Source organism: Bolinopsis microptera, chromosome 6 (genome assembly GCF_026151205.1).
Source record: "Bolinopsis microptera isolate Bmic1 chromosome 6, MBARI_Bmic_1.0, whole genome shotgun sequence".
Lineage (NCBI taxonomy): Eukaryota > Metazoa > Ctenophora > Tentaculata > Lobata > Bolinopsidae > Bolinopsis > Bolinopsis microptera.
The window spans coordinates 5617089-5635017 of NC_087077.1; the positions used below are offsets into that span (position 1 = coordinate 5617089).

Genomic DNA, 17929 nt, shown 5'->3' on the forward strand with positions numbered 1-17929 from the left:
GCCCCAGCTGAGGTGATCATCTCTATCCCTGAAGAGTAGGACTTCTACAACTTCAACTACTACCACTGTAGAGACATTTTATCAACCATCTCTAGGATTTTAAATGGCCCAAGTAAAAGCAACACGTCGTGCTTGCGGTCTCAGTGGGGGGAGCAAATAGTTTTCAACTACAAACTATTTGCCCTTCGTGCCAGCCCCACAGTTTTTGATAGATCCTGTCAAGTGACGTGGTTAAACAAGATTTTTGATATCGATCACTTTTTAATTTGCTAGCTTTTAACTAAAGTATATAAAATGAAGGCAAACATTTGAAAATGAAGCTCAGGGTAAAATACGATTTCGGGACGGAAAATGTTGAACTGTGAACTGGTCTTGACTTCTTGAGGAAAATCTTTTCCTCTGAATGTTGCTAGGCAGTTGGTTAATTGGCAATCATCTTATTGGAAAGACATAAATTTCGAAAACGAGTTAAACATAAAGGACAGTAATTTAAATTACAGATTACAGATGACTCGAAACGTGAGGAAAATGTGATTTAAGGCCCCAATAACAAAAATTGACCCTGATCCCGAAGCCATTTTATGGAACCATTTCAATTCTCTTGGGACCAGGTATTTCTGTGATCTACGTGGTTGTTTGACATACGTTGCATGCCACTTTAATAAATATATATTTAAAAATATATATCTCTGATATTTGGGATACGTAACATGTATCAAGGGTTTTTCAAGACTCGTGTCCAAATTTTGAATGTAGCTGTCGTAAATTGTAGATTAGATATTATATTGTGTATTGTTTAGATACATATCAAAGATCAGGCCCATAATGCATAAGTTTGGTACCAATTTTCATGCCATTTAAAGATTAACTGTAGCATTATGCATTAGTCATTACCTTTTACTACAGAATTTTGCGGATTACATTTTTAATGATGATACATGATTTTTACATGATTAAAATAAAAATCATATACGTCGCAAAATGCTGCAATAGAAGAATCTTGAATCTTATCTACAACTTGAAGATCCATTACTGGTAAGTGCAATCCATTTATACTACTTTCATGGATCATTTGATATGCAAGAATTTTGTTTATCTAACTCTAGATCAGTATTTTCCGTTCGCTTTGGTACTTCATGTACATTTACGAAACAAATTAAATCTACAAGTATTCTCACTCTACTCCAGACTGTTACACCGCAAAATGCCGTCCAGCCGTTTTATTCTTACCTCCGTTTAGTGCATCGATAAAACACTCTGATTGTTTGCATGCAAACTTTGCACAAGCTCTCATGCTGAACTTCGCTTCTATCATTATATAGAATTGAATAAATTATTTTAAATTTACGGAAGCTGTTCCAAGTATAAAAGATTAACAAGTTGTCCATCTCTATTTATTCGTAACTAAGCATGATTTTAAGATGTGCTGCATCTCAAGACGCCCAAGTTTTAAAACCCCTGCATGGCTGATCTCGCTCCGTTCTTTACCAACTCAGTCTTTCATTTGTGTCTTACATGACCTTTGTTGTTGCTATACATCAAACTTTGCAAAGATTATTCCACCAAATTTTCAATAAAATTTTCACGTCTAATTTAGGTTTATCACCACATGTGATCAATTACTGTCAAAACCACAGAATAGCCCCCACCCAGTGTTTGCACTCTACAAATACATGGAGACCGGCTGTTTTCTATCAGGAAATTTAGTTTGCGTGCAGCTTGCACTAAAAATTTCAATATCATTATGGTATTATGTGTGTCGTGCAGATCTCCAGTGATTCGAGCTTTGCTTTGCTGCTGTGCTCTGTTCTGAGTGGCCCAGCTGCACCCCTGCACTGCTCAATAATACTTTACAAAACTTGTTAAGCAAAGGTTCTTCACTTTCATACCTGATCAGTGATCACAGATAGCTTAAAATAAAGTTCCAATTTGTCTAATTGCTATCGAAAGCTTTCATTGTTCTTGCGGGGTGTTTCTAGTTTCATTATCTGTTATGACTGTACTAGCGTGGTGGAAAGTGATTAACGATATATATGAACTTGTATCATCTTGCATGGTCGAAAATCTATCAGTATTTACTTTCTAATAACGACTAATACTATTCATCACAATATTTAAGCAATCGTTCGAAACGATATAACATATTTTGCTTGATTAATGTTTTTGATATTTCATGTAGATGGCCCAACTTTGAATAAACTGCATTCGCAATTTTATAATCTAAAAAATACATATTGATTTAGTTATCTAAACTTCGAACTCCTCAGAACATGTCGAAGTTAGCGGAATATAAACCGGTTGCCTTCAATTTCCCCGATTCTTTGAATCTGTTCCAGGGAGACAAGGCACACGCAACAACTTTCGCGTCAGACTATTCGGACGGTATCTCAGCAAAATCGAATGCGAAGTTCATCAGCTCAGGACCACCTGACCTAATAAAACTATCTTCAGATGGGTAATAATACGACACTTCTTTTGACTTGTGCTATTTTAATTAACAATATATGAAACGGGGCTAGGAAGCTAGGAGACCTTTTGAGCTAACTGCTTTGAAACTGCTTTAGTATTTAATTCCAATCTTATTGAGATTGAATTGTAGCGGTGCCATTTCGAGTCAATAACAATTTCCCACCTCAGAATGGAAAAGTCGACTACATTACAAGACGCATACAGGCCATACTCCGGTAAAAATTACGTCCCAACTGCTGCTGCTAGGGAACCAACTATGGACGGAAAGCTCAGTATGGTGAAAACAACCAAAGCTATCCACATTCCTGCCAGACCCAAGTCTCAAATTAAACTGTCTGCAAACAAGATGGGGGTACGCATCTTTAAGTTTCGAAATTTAATCAGTGAACTCCTTTTAAAACCAATATACTAGAGTAGCAGAGAGGAGTTGAGTGTGCACTTCAATGTCCACAATTTTAGACCACACAGGGTCTTTCATTAGGTCATTCCAAACCAAAATCATCTAGGTAGCAATTTTGTATCGCTAGTCCCAGTCCTACAGGGCGAAATTTCTAAATTGCCCTCAGGCGCCAATTTGGGATTTTTGTATCTCGGCTTCTAAAAGACTTAGAGACTTGAATATTGGCTTAAAATAACGGCAATACCCTTATTTATATACAAGTTATGAAGCAATATAAGGTCTCAAGTGCCTAGTTTTAAAGATATTTACGAAAAACTGTTTTTTGGCTCATCGCAGCCGGAATTATCGGATTATTTTTATATCTCGAGCTAGAAAGGTCGTAGAAACTTCTCCGATATTGAAAAATATTCGCAATGAGCACATTTATATAAGACTTATGAATCATTGTATGCTCTAAAATGTTTATTTGTAGAGATATTAGCAAAAATCGGTAATTTTGGCTACACCAATACAAATTTGGTAATTCGTTTTGTCTTTTTTTTGCAAATTTTCACGTTGCAATTTTCAAGATGCGGTTTGTGGCTATCGATAGGGCTTTATATGCTATTGTATGGTTTTGATACAATCTTTCAGCACCTAGGACATAGGCAATAGGGGTCACAAACCCTGAAATGTCAGGAACTGGGCAGTGGCCGAGATAAATATTTGATAATTACTTGGACTCTTGACTCACATTCATCTTTTCAACGGTTAGTTAGACATCTTAAACCAGTATTGAACGTTGAGTAAAACTTCTAATCCATTTGTAGCTCAGGTCATGTGCCCCAGAAAAACACGCCTGAGTGACAGTGGGCCTTATCGATCATGAGCCGCAAATCACAAGGGCATTCGTACTCTTGGCTTAAATTGGCTCTTCGTTAGTATCATCAATTAGGTTTTTAACTTATATTATATCATCTGCCTGTCCAGTGTCCATCCGTCTCTTTGAGATTCATTATTAATTCAAGTTCAGTCATTTCGTTTCTGTTCAACTGTAGGCGTAATGAGGGACTTCAGTCCAGCAATAAAGTCAATATCTCTAGATTTAGCAATATTTGGTATCGCTACTTTTAAGGTAATTGTGTTCAGCAAGCAAGGTTGTAAGTTTCCAGCCCTACGCCCCTACTGCCCCAAAATATTGCCCCCCCCCCCCCCCCCCCCCCCCACCCCCGGGGCACTAGTTATACTGGAGCACTGGTAATGCACATGGTATAATGCTGATTTTTTGCTTAACATAGCTCATTTTAAAGTTCCTTTTTCAGCAGTCTTCCCTATCATAATTCATACTGGCATAAAAAAAGATTCACCTCCTTTATCTCTAGATATAATCTTGAACCTTAAAAGTAGCGAAACCAAATATTGCTAAATCTAGAGATATTGACTTTATTGCTGGACTGAAGTTCCTCATTACGCCTACAGTTGAACAGAAACGAAATGACTGAACTTGAATTAATAATGAATCTCAAAGAGACGGATGGACACTGGACAGGCAGATGATATAATATAAGTTAAAAACCTAATTGATGATACTAACGAAGAGCCAATTTAAGCCAAGAGTACGAATGCCCTTGTGATTTGCGGCTCATGATCGATAAGGCCCACTGTCACTCAGGCGTGTTTTTCTGGGGCACATGACCTGAGCTACAAATGGATTAGAAGTTTTACTCAACGTTCAATACTGGTTTAAGATGTCTAACTAACCGTTGAAAAGATGAATGTGAGTCAAGAGTCAAAGTAATTATCAAATATGTATCTCGGCCACTGCCCAGTTCCTGACATTTCAGAGTTTGTGACCCCTATTGCCTATGTCCTAGGTGCTGAAGGATTGTATCAAAACCATACAATAGCATATAAAGCCCTATCGATAGCCACAAACCGCATCTTGAAAATTGCAACGTGAAAATTTGCAAAATAAAGACAAAACGAATTACCAAATTTGTATTGGTGTAGCCAAAATTACCGATTTTTGCTAATATCTCTACAAATAAGCATTTTAGAGCATACAATGACCTACCTACCTATGTCCTATGTTGAGTTTCGTCAAGACTTGACGGGGCCATCACATCTTCTGACCACCCCATAGCGAAGTAGAGTCTCGCTCGTTGCGCCAGCACAGCAGAGAGTTCGTATTTGGTGGAGTATATCCCCTGATCGGCGGCTTATCAGGGAGAGACAACATGAACTTTGTGAGCTTATCTTTGAAGTGCTCTAGATCTTGAATGACATTCAGATGGTAGGGGATTGCATTCCACAATTTAGGTCCCTGAACTGCAAATGAGTTGTCAAACAAGGTGAGGTTTGCTGTTGAACTGGTTCTACGTTTTGATGGAATTACTGCAAGGTTTCCAAGCCTTGGGCGTGAAACAAATAGAACGTTCAGATCATTGCTGGTCTTTCCGTGGAGGATTTTCCACATATGGAGAATGATGAATCGCTCCCGCCTTCGTTGAAGAGACATCAGAGATAGATAGACCAGGCGATCCCAGTAGTGGAGATCGCGCATTCCTGATATTCTGGCGGTGAATGCTTTCTGTACACTCTCCAGTTCTTGGATATCGCTGATTTTTGAGGGATGCCATAATGGACAGCAATATTCAATCAGACTTCGAACCATTGATTTGTATAGCGTCAGCATGATGGAGTGAGATCGTGTGTGAAATACACTGAGAACCCATGATGCTTTTTGGCGAGCTTTATCTGCAATGGCTCGTATGTGAGGGGACCAAGAGAGATCACTTGACACTATGACGCCTAAATCCCTGAGCTGATGTATTGGCTCAAGTATAGTGTCTTTGGAAACTGAGTATTGATAGTGTTCAACCACAAATGGAAGTTCAGATAGTACATATTGGTGGTTGAATTTATGACACATGTACTCAAATTTGTCTTTGTGAAGGGCCATATTATTTCTTTCAGACCAGTCAATGACATTTTGCAGATCTTCTTGGAGGAGCTTGACGTCATGCTTCGATTTGATAGCAATGGATATGCGAGTGTCATCAGCAAAACATCGAATTATAGAGTGCATGATACAATGTTCGATATCATTGATAAAAATCAAGAAAAGGATCGGCCCCAAAACAGTACCTTGTGGAACTCCGCTGATTATCAGTGCAAGGATGGACAGATGACCGTCAACAACAACTGCTTGTTTCCGGTCTGAGAGGAAAGATTCTATCCACTTTATGATTTTAGGATGGATTCCATAGAGTTGGAGCTTTCTCAGTAGGAGTTTGTGATCGACTTTATCGAAAGCCTTGGCATAGTCGAGGTATATTGAATCAAAATCTGAATTGTTGCTCAGAGAATCCAAAACGTCATCAAAATGGTGGAGAAGTTGAGTAAGGCAACTCCGGCCAGATCTAAATCCGTGCTGCTTACTACATATGAGGTTGTTGATCTCCAAATAGTTTACCAGCTTTTTTCTTATCACCCTCTCGTATACTTTAACCACATGAGAGGTGAGTGATATAGGTCGGTAGTTAGCTGGTTTGGCTCGATGATTCATAAGTCTTATATACATGTGCTCATTGCGAATATTTTTCAATATCGGAGAAGTTTCTACGACCTTTCTAGCTCGAGATATAAAAATAATCCGATAATTCCGGCTGCGATGAGCCAAAAAACAGTTTTTCGTAAATATCTTTAAAACTAGGCACTTGAGACCTTATATTGCTTCATAACTTGTATATAAATAAGGGTATTGCCGTTATTTTAAGCCAATATTCAAGTCTCTAAGTCTTTTAGAAGCCGAGATACAAAAATCCCAAATTGGCGCCTGAGGGCAATTTAGAAATTTCGCCCTGTAGGACTGGGACTAGCGATACAAAATTGCTACCTAGATGATTTTGGTTTGGAATGACCTAATGAAAGACCCTGTGTGGTCTAAAATTGTGGACATTGAAGTGCACACTCAACTCCTCTCTGCTACTAGAGTAATATCAATCAAATAAATGTTGATTCGTCTAAATTTAAAACAGACAAGACCCTACGAGTGATACCACCTCAGAATATGACGAGCTACTCGTACCAGTTTGCGGGTGAGGCAAGCACACGAGATGCCCCCTTCCCCCACAAAGAGGAACTGCCCGGTCCCAACGGGGACCGCAGCTTCGTCACCACTAACGGCGATTACTCTAAACGCAACTACGGCCGACCTCATATAAGCTATATTCCTGATACTGGTTGGTAGTTCTAATAATTATTATAGCATTTAATTGGGTAAATCAATTTGTATGGGCATCAATTGAAAATTCCCTCTTGATAGAAGCCCCAAGGCTACGACCCCTACTATATATATGTACTGAGCAAGCTGAGGATGTCTGACTATTGACTAAGGGGATGACCTGAATCAGAGCAAAACGTTAAGCTAAACATGTCTTGGACCTTAGAATTCTTTGCTTTAATACCACTGACTTTAACTGTAGGTGCTTTAAAAGAAGTCACCTAAAAATGTATGTTTTCTAACGAATACATTTTAACCAGGATTGTTTGACAAAACCTCGCTGGGTGAGGGTACGACCCACTCCAACCACTTTGCAGCACCGCCAGCCACCAGAGAACCCAATCTGAGACCAAGCACTGGAATTCTTCTGGGAAAGGACACGTTTGTGCCCAGGTCCTGCTACAGGAAGCAATTTGACGGAATAAAGGCGGTTTACAACATCACCTGAATGAAGCATGGACCATAACCTGGATGGCTTGTTTTGAAAGACTTCAGTGGACATCGAAATTTTAGATCGCCTTTCAGTCACAATATTTTGAGATAATTTATTCGTTTTCATACAGAATTTGCTGCGAGCAGTTTTATCTAAAAACATATATTTCGAATGAACATTTAATTCAATTTAACTTAAGTGATGTCGGATTTAATATCTTGTTGTAAAATAATGGCTAAAACTAAAAATCATGTATTCAACTTGACAAATATCCATCCAAAGTTAAGAAGATACGCCAATGATAGTGGTACAGAGGTTACAAACGAAAATTAATTAACAAAAAATCTGAAAATTGTAAACTTGGATATTTGTGGGGAGGTGAGCCAAGTCAGGTATTAACTTATCAACTTCCAGCAGCGACCAACCAGAACACATATAGTTCACCTCCCCACCAGTATCCACATTAATTGTGCATGGTTTATAGTTTTCATGAGGCGCAAACTAAAATGAAAGAGTTCACCTGATATATTAAAAAACACTAAACTACAAAACATTAGGGCAAATAGGTACACTGCCGACCGGTTATTACCCGGCTGTTACGATAACAGCCCTCTAAATCCCTCTAATAGCCATTCTGGGGCCACAAATACCTTACAACCGGCTAATAACCGTTTTAATTGAATTTTGAACACCCCTTTTTACCCAACTCGGTGATCTCTTTATTTTAAGGGAAATCTTAACAGCCGGCTAATAGTAGACACTTACTTGTGTTTTGTTATGGATAGTAGCCGGCTATTAACCGGCTGTAAGTGGGCCTTTACCGCAACAGCAGGCTATTATCCAGCTAATACATATTTTCAAATATCAGATCAGGAAAGAAAACTTAAAACAATGGTTAGTAAAACAAGTGGGAGAAATTTTAAGTAACATTTTTTGTTCGCTTTATTTCGGTTTCTCATCACCGTAAGAAAGGACTTGATATAAGATAAATACATCGACCAAAGTCTGGATTGATCCACAGAGCAAGAATTGAAGGGGAGCTGCTCGCATGATGAAGTACAATGTTTTAAAGGAGTCTCCTAGGAACCAAAGCATTACCATCTTGACACTGAAAGGAGTGATTTGATGACGGAATTGGTATAAGCAATGGTAAGCAAATTGTAAGAAATTATGTAAATTTTCAACCTAAAGTATCAGAGATGGGGTCAGATAAAACTCTCGGAGTTGAGATTTCCCCTTTAATCATAACTCCAAACTTAAACTGTTTAACTCGACCATAACAGTTTAACTCAACCCACACTCCATGACTCCAGTATCAACCATATCACATACTCAGCATCAATCATAGCCTTTACTGGAAGGTCACATTGCTGACGTTCTGATCTCCGCACATACTGAATTTCATCGGTAATTCTGCATACCTTACGAGACATAATTCCGGTGACCTCAATGATTTGGGAACGAAAATATGGGAATTTTTTCCCGAAAACCGCCACATTTCGTATCCCAAATTAATTTGGGGATTTTTTCATCTCCTAATTTTATAAAAATGAAACCCAAAATTTGAGAAAATTAAATACAAAGATTTTCTCTCATCAGCTGTTTCATCTTGTAAACAATTTCTTTGAAAGTTAGCCTCAATTTAACTTATAATCCTCCAGAGGGTAAGGAGACCGAAAATGTTTGTTATCTTCCACTAATCCCGATATTTCACCGCCGTGGCCAATAATGTAGTGACAGAGCTTGCTTATTTTTAATGGAACGTGCCCAAAATCATTTTTAAAGCAATTCATGATCGATTACTAGTGTTCATTAATTGTTTGATGAATCATATTAATAACTTACTATATTGAAAAGTTGATAGTAAATCGATAAAGTCATAATTAAGGAAAATACGTGAAAAATAATTTGGCTAAAATAATGATGGTGACCTAAATTTTGGTAGTCCGAAAATATGGTGTTTTTTTTCGAAAACCACCGACTTTCGTACCATTCAAATATACAAATATGTCTCGTAAATAGGTACTCAAAACTTTACCCTCTTCTTTTACCACGTTTACCACATTCGGTCCACGGCTTTGTTTTGAATCGACTCTCGATCCGGCCACTTATCGAACGCGCGCGTGCGCGCGAAAACAGATACGTGATGCGTGGAGAAGGCTACCAAAAACATCCAAAAACTAGCAATACGGCTAAAGTTCAGTAATCCACTCTGTTTCATGCTAGATATCAATTATAGGCGCCGGAGGGTTGCGCACATTACACAAATTCTGAATGCAAACAGCATTCGGGAACAAATTATCCTCCAACAACAAAGCAGTGATTTAAATTACAGTGACCAGTACCTCATCCCTTGGGTCGATCCACTCGAGAAGTTTTTAAAGAGTTGAGGCAATGCCAGAGTAGCTTCTGTACAGAGAGATAACGTTCCGATACCCTCAATATACGCTGAGCTGTCCACAAACGCGTAGGTGAGCAAGGAAATGATGACTATCATGGAGATTATACTTTGGAGGTAATCAGTATACGTACTCCAGTTCCAGAAATCACTCGGTTCAAAATCTGTAAATTATTTTAGTATTGACACCATAACAGGTACGATAATTAAATTAATTATACGTATATTTTAGAGTAGGTAATTTGATAAGGAGTATGAGTCCAGATTATAAACCATATATAATCAGATTTTTAAAAGTTTAAACTTTTCGTGATCACAATTATAGCAGACCTGGCTAAAACCTTACCCGTGAATGATTTCTTGAGGTTTGAACTCAAAGGATGTTCCTTCCTAAGTCTGATGCATACCTCTAACATGAACAGCATGGTAAATATCATGACAATGCTTTGTATCAAGAGAGGTGTTTCGTAAAACTTGCCAAACCTGTAAATATTAGCGGAATTCAGATCAATCAAGCTGGCAAACTGATCCATCGAAATTTACAAGATTAAGATAATTTTGTTTAAACAGCTACTTAAACAGAATGAAACGAGTTAACTTAATTAAATTAACTAACCAGAAAGCTATACGAAGAATGTTCGCAGTCAGCAGAACTAAACAAACTTTTAAACTGAATCCCTCCGAAGAATTCTCTTTTCTGAAATTATAACACATTAAATAAACTTGATATCAACTATGATAAGTACAGAAACCAGTTCAGTTTTTTACTTCATTACTTGAGACCTATAATTAAATATGCGGTCATTTATGTTTTTAAGTAGCAAGTCAGTAAATACCTCATCTGTAAATACTGTGGGATATAAGGCAAAGCGCCCCCGAATATCATAAACGCCGAGGAGATGAACTCTACAAGTGTCATGAATAACTCATCAGCGACTCCCATTTCTAGTACAACCTTGAACCTTTCTGGAAACACTACTTAAGTTAAGTTGTGGTAAAGTTTGAGTAACAAGTGGTTGGAAAGAAGTTGTTAGCATGATTAGGGGCACGTCTGCAAATCGAGTAACACAACAATTGCAGAAAGATCACAAAGCCCATATTATCATAATTCAAAGCATAACGACGTATGGTAATTGTGTAGACTTTTATACATTACACTGATATGAGTTAAATTTCTAGAACAATGCCAGCCAAGCAATAAAACTCCACGAGAATTGTTTGTATAAAGTTAAATAAATGGATGATTAATGTAGCCATACAATGTTGTATATAAGTGGTGACATCATGATGTGCAAGGAACTGAACAATCGGGAAGGAACAACATTCTGTAATTAGCTGTAATATTTACAACTTAATTTCTTAATAAAATAAGCTAAAATAAACCACTTCCAGTATAAAATTAAATATGTGACTCACATTAATGCTCTTAGTTCAGTCAGATAGATTCTTGCCTTTATTAATAAAGCTATAGCCGTAGATTTCAGAATCTTCCATGAAATGAACAGAAAATAATTTACCATAATGAGTTTGATAATAATCTAGCCTGATGTCTGGATCTTCACCGGATATTGACACCACAGCATCACAATGACCGAGTACATTCTTGACGAGCTCTATATTTTTATCCCATATCAGGGCATCTAAACATCCTTTGTCAATGGCAATGATATTTGTCCTGTAACCTTTTAAGTCGTCCCCTTTTTTAAAGCCAACCTGACTCTTATAAGAATCGATGTCTGTTATAGGGAAATACTTCATGTACTGAGAGAAGGCTTTCAAATCCCTGATGTCAAGAACACTGCAGTAAACTCCTCGAGATATAAAAGTTAAGGCATTCCCATCAGCATCACATCGAAGAATAGTTTGTTTTGGATTTTTGAGGTCAGAAACAGACTTTGCATGGCTTGTTTTCAGCTCAGAAATACAAACATTAGAGGCATCAGTTGCAAAACCCAATATTTTGAACTTTGATTTCTTGAAATATTCTGTAAGTGGAAGGATGAGAGGGGCTGTTCCACAACCTATTTCCAATAAAATGTTAAGTTTTTTGGGATGAAGAATATCCCGCTGCAGTAAAATTTGGTGGAGAAAAGAAGCAGCTTTTGTCGCATTTATATACCATTCAGTCTTCTTGTAATCATCTTTAGAGTACTGATCATCCCAAAACTTTGAGTCGCCGAGTTTTACTGCCCCGTCGAGTCCTTTGCTGTTTACCAAATCTCCATAAGAAGACTTACATCTTGACAAAATAACGCAGCTATTTTTATACAGTCGTAAACAAGATATAAAGTTAGAGCTGCGGTATAGCATTCTGTAGTAAGAGGGAACAGCTCAGCAATGTCTAGAAAAGGACACGATTTTGCGTTAAAACTAATTATGTGATTATGTTATAATTACGCAAATCAAAACAAACAATAATTTTAAATTACCCTATAATTAAAGACATAGACCGATGCTAAAATAACTAATAAGATTGCCAGTAAATTTAGGTGTGACTGTGACATAAAAAATAAGAAAAAAATCGGTTAGATACAATTATAATGTAATAAACTTGACAAAGTTGATTAAACATGATTTTTTCAACTATGGCAAAACATTATGCTTTGAAACTTTTCATTGTCATTCAAATAACATATACACAAATTATTCTCAAACTTATTTTGATGTAAGCTAATTCTCACGTTATAATTCTCACAATCTATGATAGTATTAGTATAAAGTTTTGCAAATACTGAGTGAGGTATTCATGAAATAGCATGGACAATATAGACCACCACATCGCTATGTTAATATAATCAACATTACGTATAAAGTATCATTAACATTAAGAATAAGATTATTTTAAACAATTACTCATAAGAATATGATACTGTAAACTGCAATCTACCAACACTTCAAACTTCAATGAACCATAAATATTATCAGAGCTCGTACCTTGCGGTAAAAGTGTAGCCATTGCTGATTACTCAATACTCCACTGAGCTTTTCCATCTAGACACTAGTTAACATTTACTTAATTCACGTAACTACTATAAAGATATTGATTGGTTATAAATAATTTATACCTAGCTTTAGATCCAGCTAGGTAGCTAGTGATATAAAACCAGCTGATCGTAAATACTCAGTTATTTTCGATCTTTCTATTGTTGAAAGGTTGGTAACAGAGTCAGGGAACCTACTAGCCTTGCTACTGCTAGCCAGACCAAGATCTCGGTGTAGTTTTTCTCTTATTATGCACATTTTAGCAGACATGTATTTCTGAGGCGTTAACTGCAAAGACGAACACAAGTCTTTTTCGTTTTTTGACAAACTTTTCGAGTCAGAAAATTCTCCGATTTCTTTTTCTGATTTAGAGGTGCATTCTATGCTCTTCATGGAGTTAAATGAGAGCCGTTTTGGAGGAGTGTTTCCAATTTTTCTCCTCACGTCTCCTCTTTTCTCGCTGCATTCTCCTAACCTCATACTCTCGACTATCATTCATCTTAGCAACTCCTTGATTTCTGAAGGCAAGTAGCTCTTCTATTTTATCCTTCAGTTTCTCAGATTTAGTGTACCCACATGCTAATTTATCAAACTGAGTACAAGTCATGAATCTGGCAAACGGAAGCAATTTTGAACGTAGTTCTTTCTGATCCATTTTCTTTCCCTTAACCACAACAGTTCTCTGTTTGTCACACACCAAACCGTACTCTCTTGCTATTTTCTTTCTCATAGCCCTGTCCTTCAACCTCTTATTGTAAATTTGAACTTGTGTGAACTTCAGCTTTGCCTCAATTGGTTCATCGTTATGAGTAGCCACGAGTTTGCTGATCAGCTCCTCAGCAGTATTGTCATACTCACGCTCAAAATCATCCCGTTTAGGAAGGTAGCCCAACTCTAGACAATCTGTTTTGTTTACCTCGACCCTCATTGGAGTAACAGTCAGACTGGGGGAGAGTAAACACGATTTAGCGGCTGGATCTCGTAATACATCCTTCAGATAATTGGCAATAACTCCACTGAGATAGAACTCTTCAAAATGGCTGCAGATCTCACCAGGAGTACGGTCTGTTAAGTACCGTGTGCACTGGTCCCAATCACCATAACCATATTCCTCCAGAGCATCTAGGAGCTGTAACTCATCAGCAGCACACCAATCTGGGGTAAATAGAGGAAAACTTCCGGGATCAAAAAAGCTGTAACTGTGATGTTTCTTGTGCTGTCCCACCTCCACACCACAACTGAAACATTCTAAACAAAGTATGAGGCCCTCCGGACATTCCTCGCACTTGATCTTCACTTCTCGAGGGTTGATCTCCAGACAGTTTACACACTTGTCATCTCTATCTTCAAACTCATCTACTGACATCTGAGAATATAAAATTATATCATGATAACATTAGTGCAGCTTACATTACAAATCACAGACAATCACTTCTAGTTATCAAAAGTTGGATATTTCTTTGTTTGAGAAGAACTGCTAAATTTTCTGTTCCCAATGAAACAAGAAACTCAATGAAACAAGAAATTTAATTTTAGCTCATTTTACAGGATCAACAAATTTATTACAATGAACATATAATAATGCTCATTTGGTGTATGACTTTCTGTCCTTGACAATTAAACTAATTACAACACTACAAATCTATTACATTTATTGAGTTCAGGGATGGTAAACAATGACGGGCAAACGGGGCACACTGATAGTGCCCCAGCCAGTAGAGAACATGTAGAGACGAATGAACAAGCTGAAGAAGAACGTACTAAACCTGAAGAAGATTGTTTCTGCAACGAACACATTGATGATTCTCTATGGATCAGATGTGATTGGTGCAACAAATGGTGTCATCTTGATTGTGTTGGACTGACAGGACTTGACGAGGATCAGGTGCTTTTGATCAACAAAATATAAGTGTCCACACTGCATTGTCAATGCGACAACAGTGCTGATTAAGTTGAGTGAAACCATTAATGAAACGGTTACCAATGCTGTTAAAAACAGTCTGCAGAACGAGTTACCAACAGCAATGGCTGCTGTCAAAAAAGATATAGTCAATGAATCATCTTCAAAAGTGAAGAGCTACGTTGATGCAGCAAAGGTTGACCTCCAGGCAACTATTAGTGACAAGCCACCAACTCAATTAGTGACGGCAACAGTCCAACAGATTGATGCTGACAAGATCGAACGGATCAAAAGAGAATGTAATGTGATCATCAGACACGTTCCCGAAATGGCTATCAAAGAGAACAGATCTCAAAGCAATGATCTCAAGTTTTTACATGAAACCTGTGGCATGGAAGAAGACGTGATTGTGTCCTGTTTCCGGGCAGGTAAATTAACTGAATCTGGTGAAAGCAGGGAACATCAACCTAGACCGCTGATTGTAAAACTAAAATCAAAAGAGGCTGCATTGCATTGGAGTAACTATGGTAAAGGTTGGAAGATAGAAGTGGATTCTGAAAAAGCAAAGAAAGAAGTTTATTGGATCAATCAGGATCTGAACAGAGCTGACAGAGACGTCCAATTTTTTGTGAGACAGGAACGGAGAAAGCGACTTGCAGAGAAAGCAAAGATAAAGAATACCTAAACCTTAAATTGTTTTATAGTAACAGTAATAGTTTATATAACAAGTTTTGTGAATTGAGAAATGCTGTTTCGCTGTACCAGTCTGACATTGTTTGCATAAATGAAACTCATTTTAACAATGAAATTATTGATGCTGAAATTAGCATACCTGGTTTCAAAATATTTAGAAAAGATAGAGATTTTACAGTTAATGAAGAAGTAGGAGAAAGTTCTGTTAGTAGTGGTGGAGGCTGTATTATTTATATTAAAGACTCTTTGAACCCAGTTGTCATAGATTGGTTTAGGGTCACTGATTCGATTGCTGTTGAATTCGATAGCAACATTGGTAGGGTAAATATTGCATGTATTTATAGATCAATGTCTCTTTCTAAAGCGCAGAACAATGCGATGACCAAAATGATTGCAAAACTAGCTGTTTTTAATGTTGAATCAATCCTAGTTGGAGATTTAAATTTACCAAATATATCTTGGCTTAGTGGAACTGTTAATGCTCCTCTAGGAACAAGTAATAAGAGTTTAATTATAGAAAAGAATTTTATGGAATGTGTACAAGACAATGGCTTGGTTTGGTATATCACAGATGAAGTTACCAGACGTAGAGTTGTCAGCGGTAAACTTCAAGAGAGTACACTAGATCAGGTTCTCTCTACAAACGAAGCTATTGTCAATGAAGTAATGATTGTCTCCCCCTTGGGGAAGAGCGATCATGTTTGTTTTAATGTAGAATTATATCTAAGTCTTAGTAACAGTGAGCAAGATGATGAGGCTGCAAAGGAGCCTAGAAAGTTATGGGGAAAAGTCTCTGGCAAAGAATTGTTACACAGATCGGCTGAAATTGACTGGTCTTTTAGTGAGGGTACTTTAACTTCTGAAGATATGTGGAGTGAGTTACACTCAAAGCTTAACTTAGTATCTGATATAGTTCCGACGGAAAAGAACTTTAAATGTGAGCCTTGGGCAAACTCAACCTTAAAAAGATGCAGGAAAAAGACAGATAAATGTTGGTATATTTTTGATAATAATCCTTCTTCTGAAAATCTTAATGTTGCACTGAACCAACAAGGACAGTTTGATAGTAAGTCATTTAAATGTAAAGTTAATTATGAAAGAAAAATTACACAGTGTATGAAATATAATACGAAGCCATATTATGCATATTTAAGAGGGAAAAGAGTGTTAAAAAGTTGTGTATCATCCCTGGAAAAACCGGACGGATCTTTGACCAAAAGTAATTTTGAAACTGCCGAAGTATTGGCTGATGCTTTTGCTTCAGTTTTTGTCAAAGAACCAGATGGACCTTTGAACAGAGAATGTTATTTTATTGCGGATGAGTTAAACATTGAAAATATTGAGATAACAATGGATGATGTTGGCAGAGAACTGAAAAGAATTAATATTAGTAAAAGTAAAGGGCCAGATGGCATTCATCCTAAATTATTAAAAGAACTTGAACATATATATATAATAATTCAAGTTTTGTTTCTGCTGTGACTAAATTATTTCAAACATGTGCTTCAAGTGGAAAAATTCCAGAACAGTGGAAGACAGCAAATGTTACATCTCTTTATAAAAAGGGTAGTCGGAAAGATGCCCTAAATTACAGGCCAGTATCACTTACATGCATTTTATGTAAATTATATGAAAAATTAGTAAGGAGGCATATTATGAGTTTTGTTAGTAAGAAGATAAATCAAACCAGCATGGATTTGTAGAAGGTAAATCTTGTTTATCTAATCTATTAGAGAGTGTAGAATGTATCATCGAACTATTAGAGGATGGTGCACCCGTAGATGTGTTTTACTTAGATTTTTGTAAAGCATTTGATAGTGTTCCACATCATAGACTACTTACAAAAATGAGAAATTTGGGTAGAAGTGGTAACACTTTAGATATTGTGAAAGACTTTTTATCTGGAAGAAGATTTAAGACATTCGTTGGTGAAGCATATTCCTACCTTCGTGATGTTTTATCAGGCGTCCCACAAGGGTCTGTTTTGGGTCCTTTATTGTTTGTCATTTTTATCAATGACTTGCCTGATTGTATTAATGGTATATCTAAACTGTTTGCAGATGATCTTAAAGTTATTATGGATGCCAATGACACTGAAAGCACTTTCAATATGTTAGAAAGCTTGCAAAACTGGCAAAATGTGTGGCTGTTAAAGTTTAATCCTAGCAAATGCAAAATAATGCATGTTCCATTTAATGAAAATCCCCTTCAAGAATATGTATTTAGTGGTGTTACACTTGAATGTATTGAAGCAGAGAAAGATCTTGGAGTGTTAACTTCTTCAGATTTGAAATGGTCGAAACATATTAAAAGTTGTATCAGTAAAGCAAACAGTATGATTGCATGGGTTACAAGGAATCTCATTATAAGAGAAATTAACGTTATGAGAA

General features: G+C 37.0%; 2 protein-coding genes across 2 annotated transcripts; both read right to left on the reverse strand.

The window, feature by feature from the left end:
• Positions 1-8019: 8019 nt before the first annotated feature.
• On the reverse strand, positions 8020-10935 carry LOC134816273 (solute carrier family 66 member 2-like). Its single transcript, XM_063825032.1, has 5 exons — positions 10801-10935; positions 10581-10661; positions 10311-10447; positions 9912-10128; positions 8020-8674 (listed from the first exon to the last, which is right to left on the reverse strand). Exons 1-5 carry the CDS (start codon positions 10905-10907, stop codon positions 8509-8511), a joined length of 708 nt encoding a protein of 235 aa, XP_063681102.1. The 5' UTR covers positions 10908-10935; the 3' UTR covers positions 8020-8508.
• Positions 10936-12968: 2033 nt separating this feature from the next.
• On the reverse strand, positions 12969-14315 carry LOC134816274 (transcriptional adapter 2-beta-like). Its single transcript, XM_063825033.1, has 2 exons — positions 13391-14315; positions 12969-13326 (listed from the first exon to the last, which is right to left on the reverse strand). Exons 1-2 carry the CDS (start codon positions 14310-14312, stop codon positions 13046-13048), a joined length of 1203 nt encoding a protein of 400 aa, XP_063681103.1. The 5' UTR covers positions 14313-14315; the 3' UTR covers positions 12969-13045.
• Positions 14316-17929: the final 3614 nt, after the last annotated feature.

Coding starts and splice junctions, on each gene's coding strand:
- LOC134816273 (XM_063825032.1), bottom strand. CDS start 10,907: ATGGGAGTCGCTGATGAGTTATTCATGACACTTGTAGAGTTCATCTCC. Junction 10,662..10,800: donor CCACAGTATTTACAGATGAG/GTATTTACTGAC, acceptor TTATAATTTCAG/AAAAGAGAATTCTTCGGAGG. Junction 10,129..10,310: donor CCTCAAGAAATCATTCACGG/GTAAGGTTTTAG, acceptor AATAATTTACAG/ATTTTGAACCGAGTGATTTC.
- LOC134816274 (XM_063825033.1), bottom strand. CDS start 14,312: ATGTCAGTAGATGAGTTTGAAGATAGAGATGACAAGTGTGTAAACTGT. Junction 13,327..13,390: donor GCAGCGAGAAAAGAGGAGAC/GTGAGGAGAAAA, acceptor TGAAGAGCATAG/AATGCACCTCTAAATCAGAA.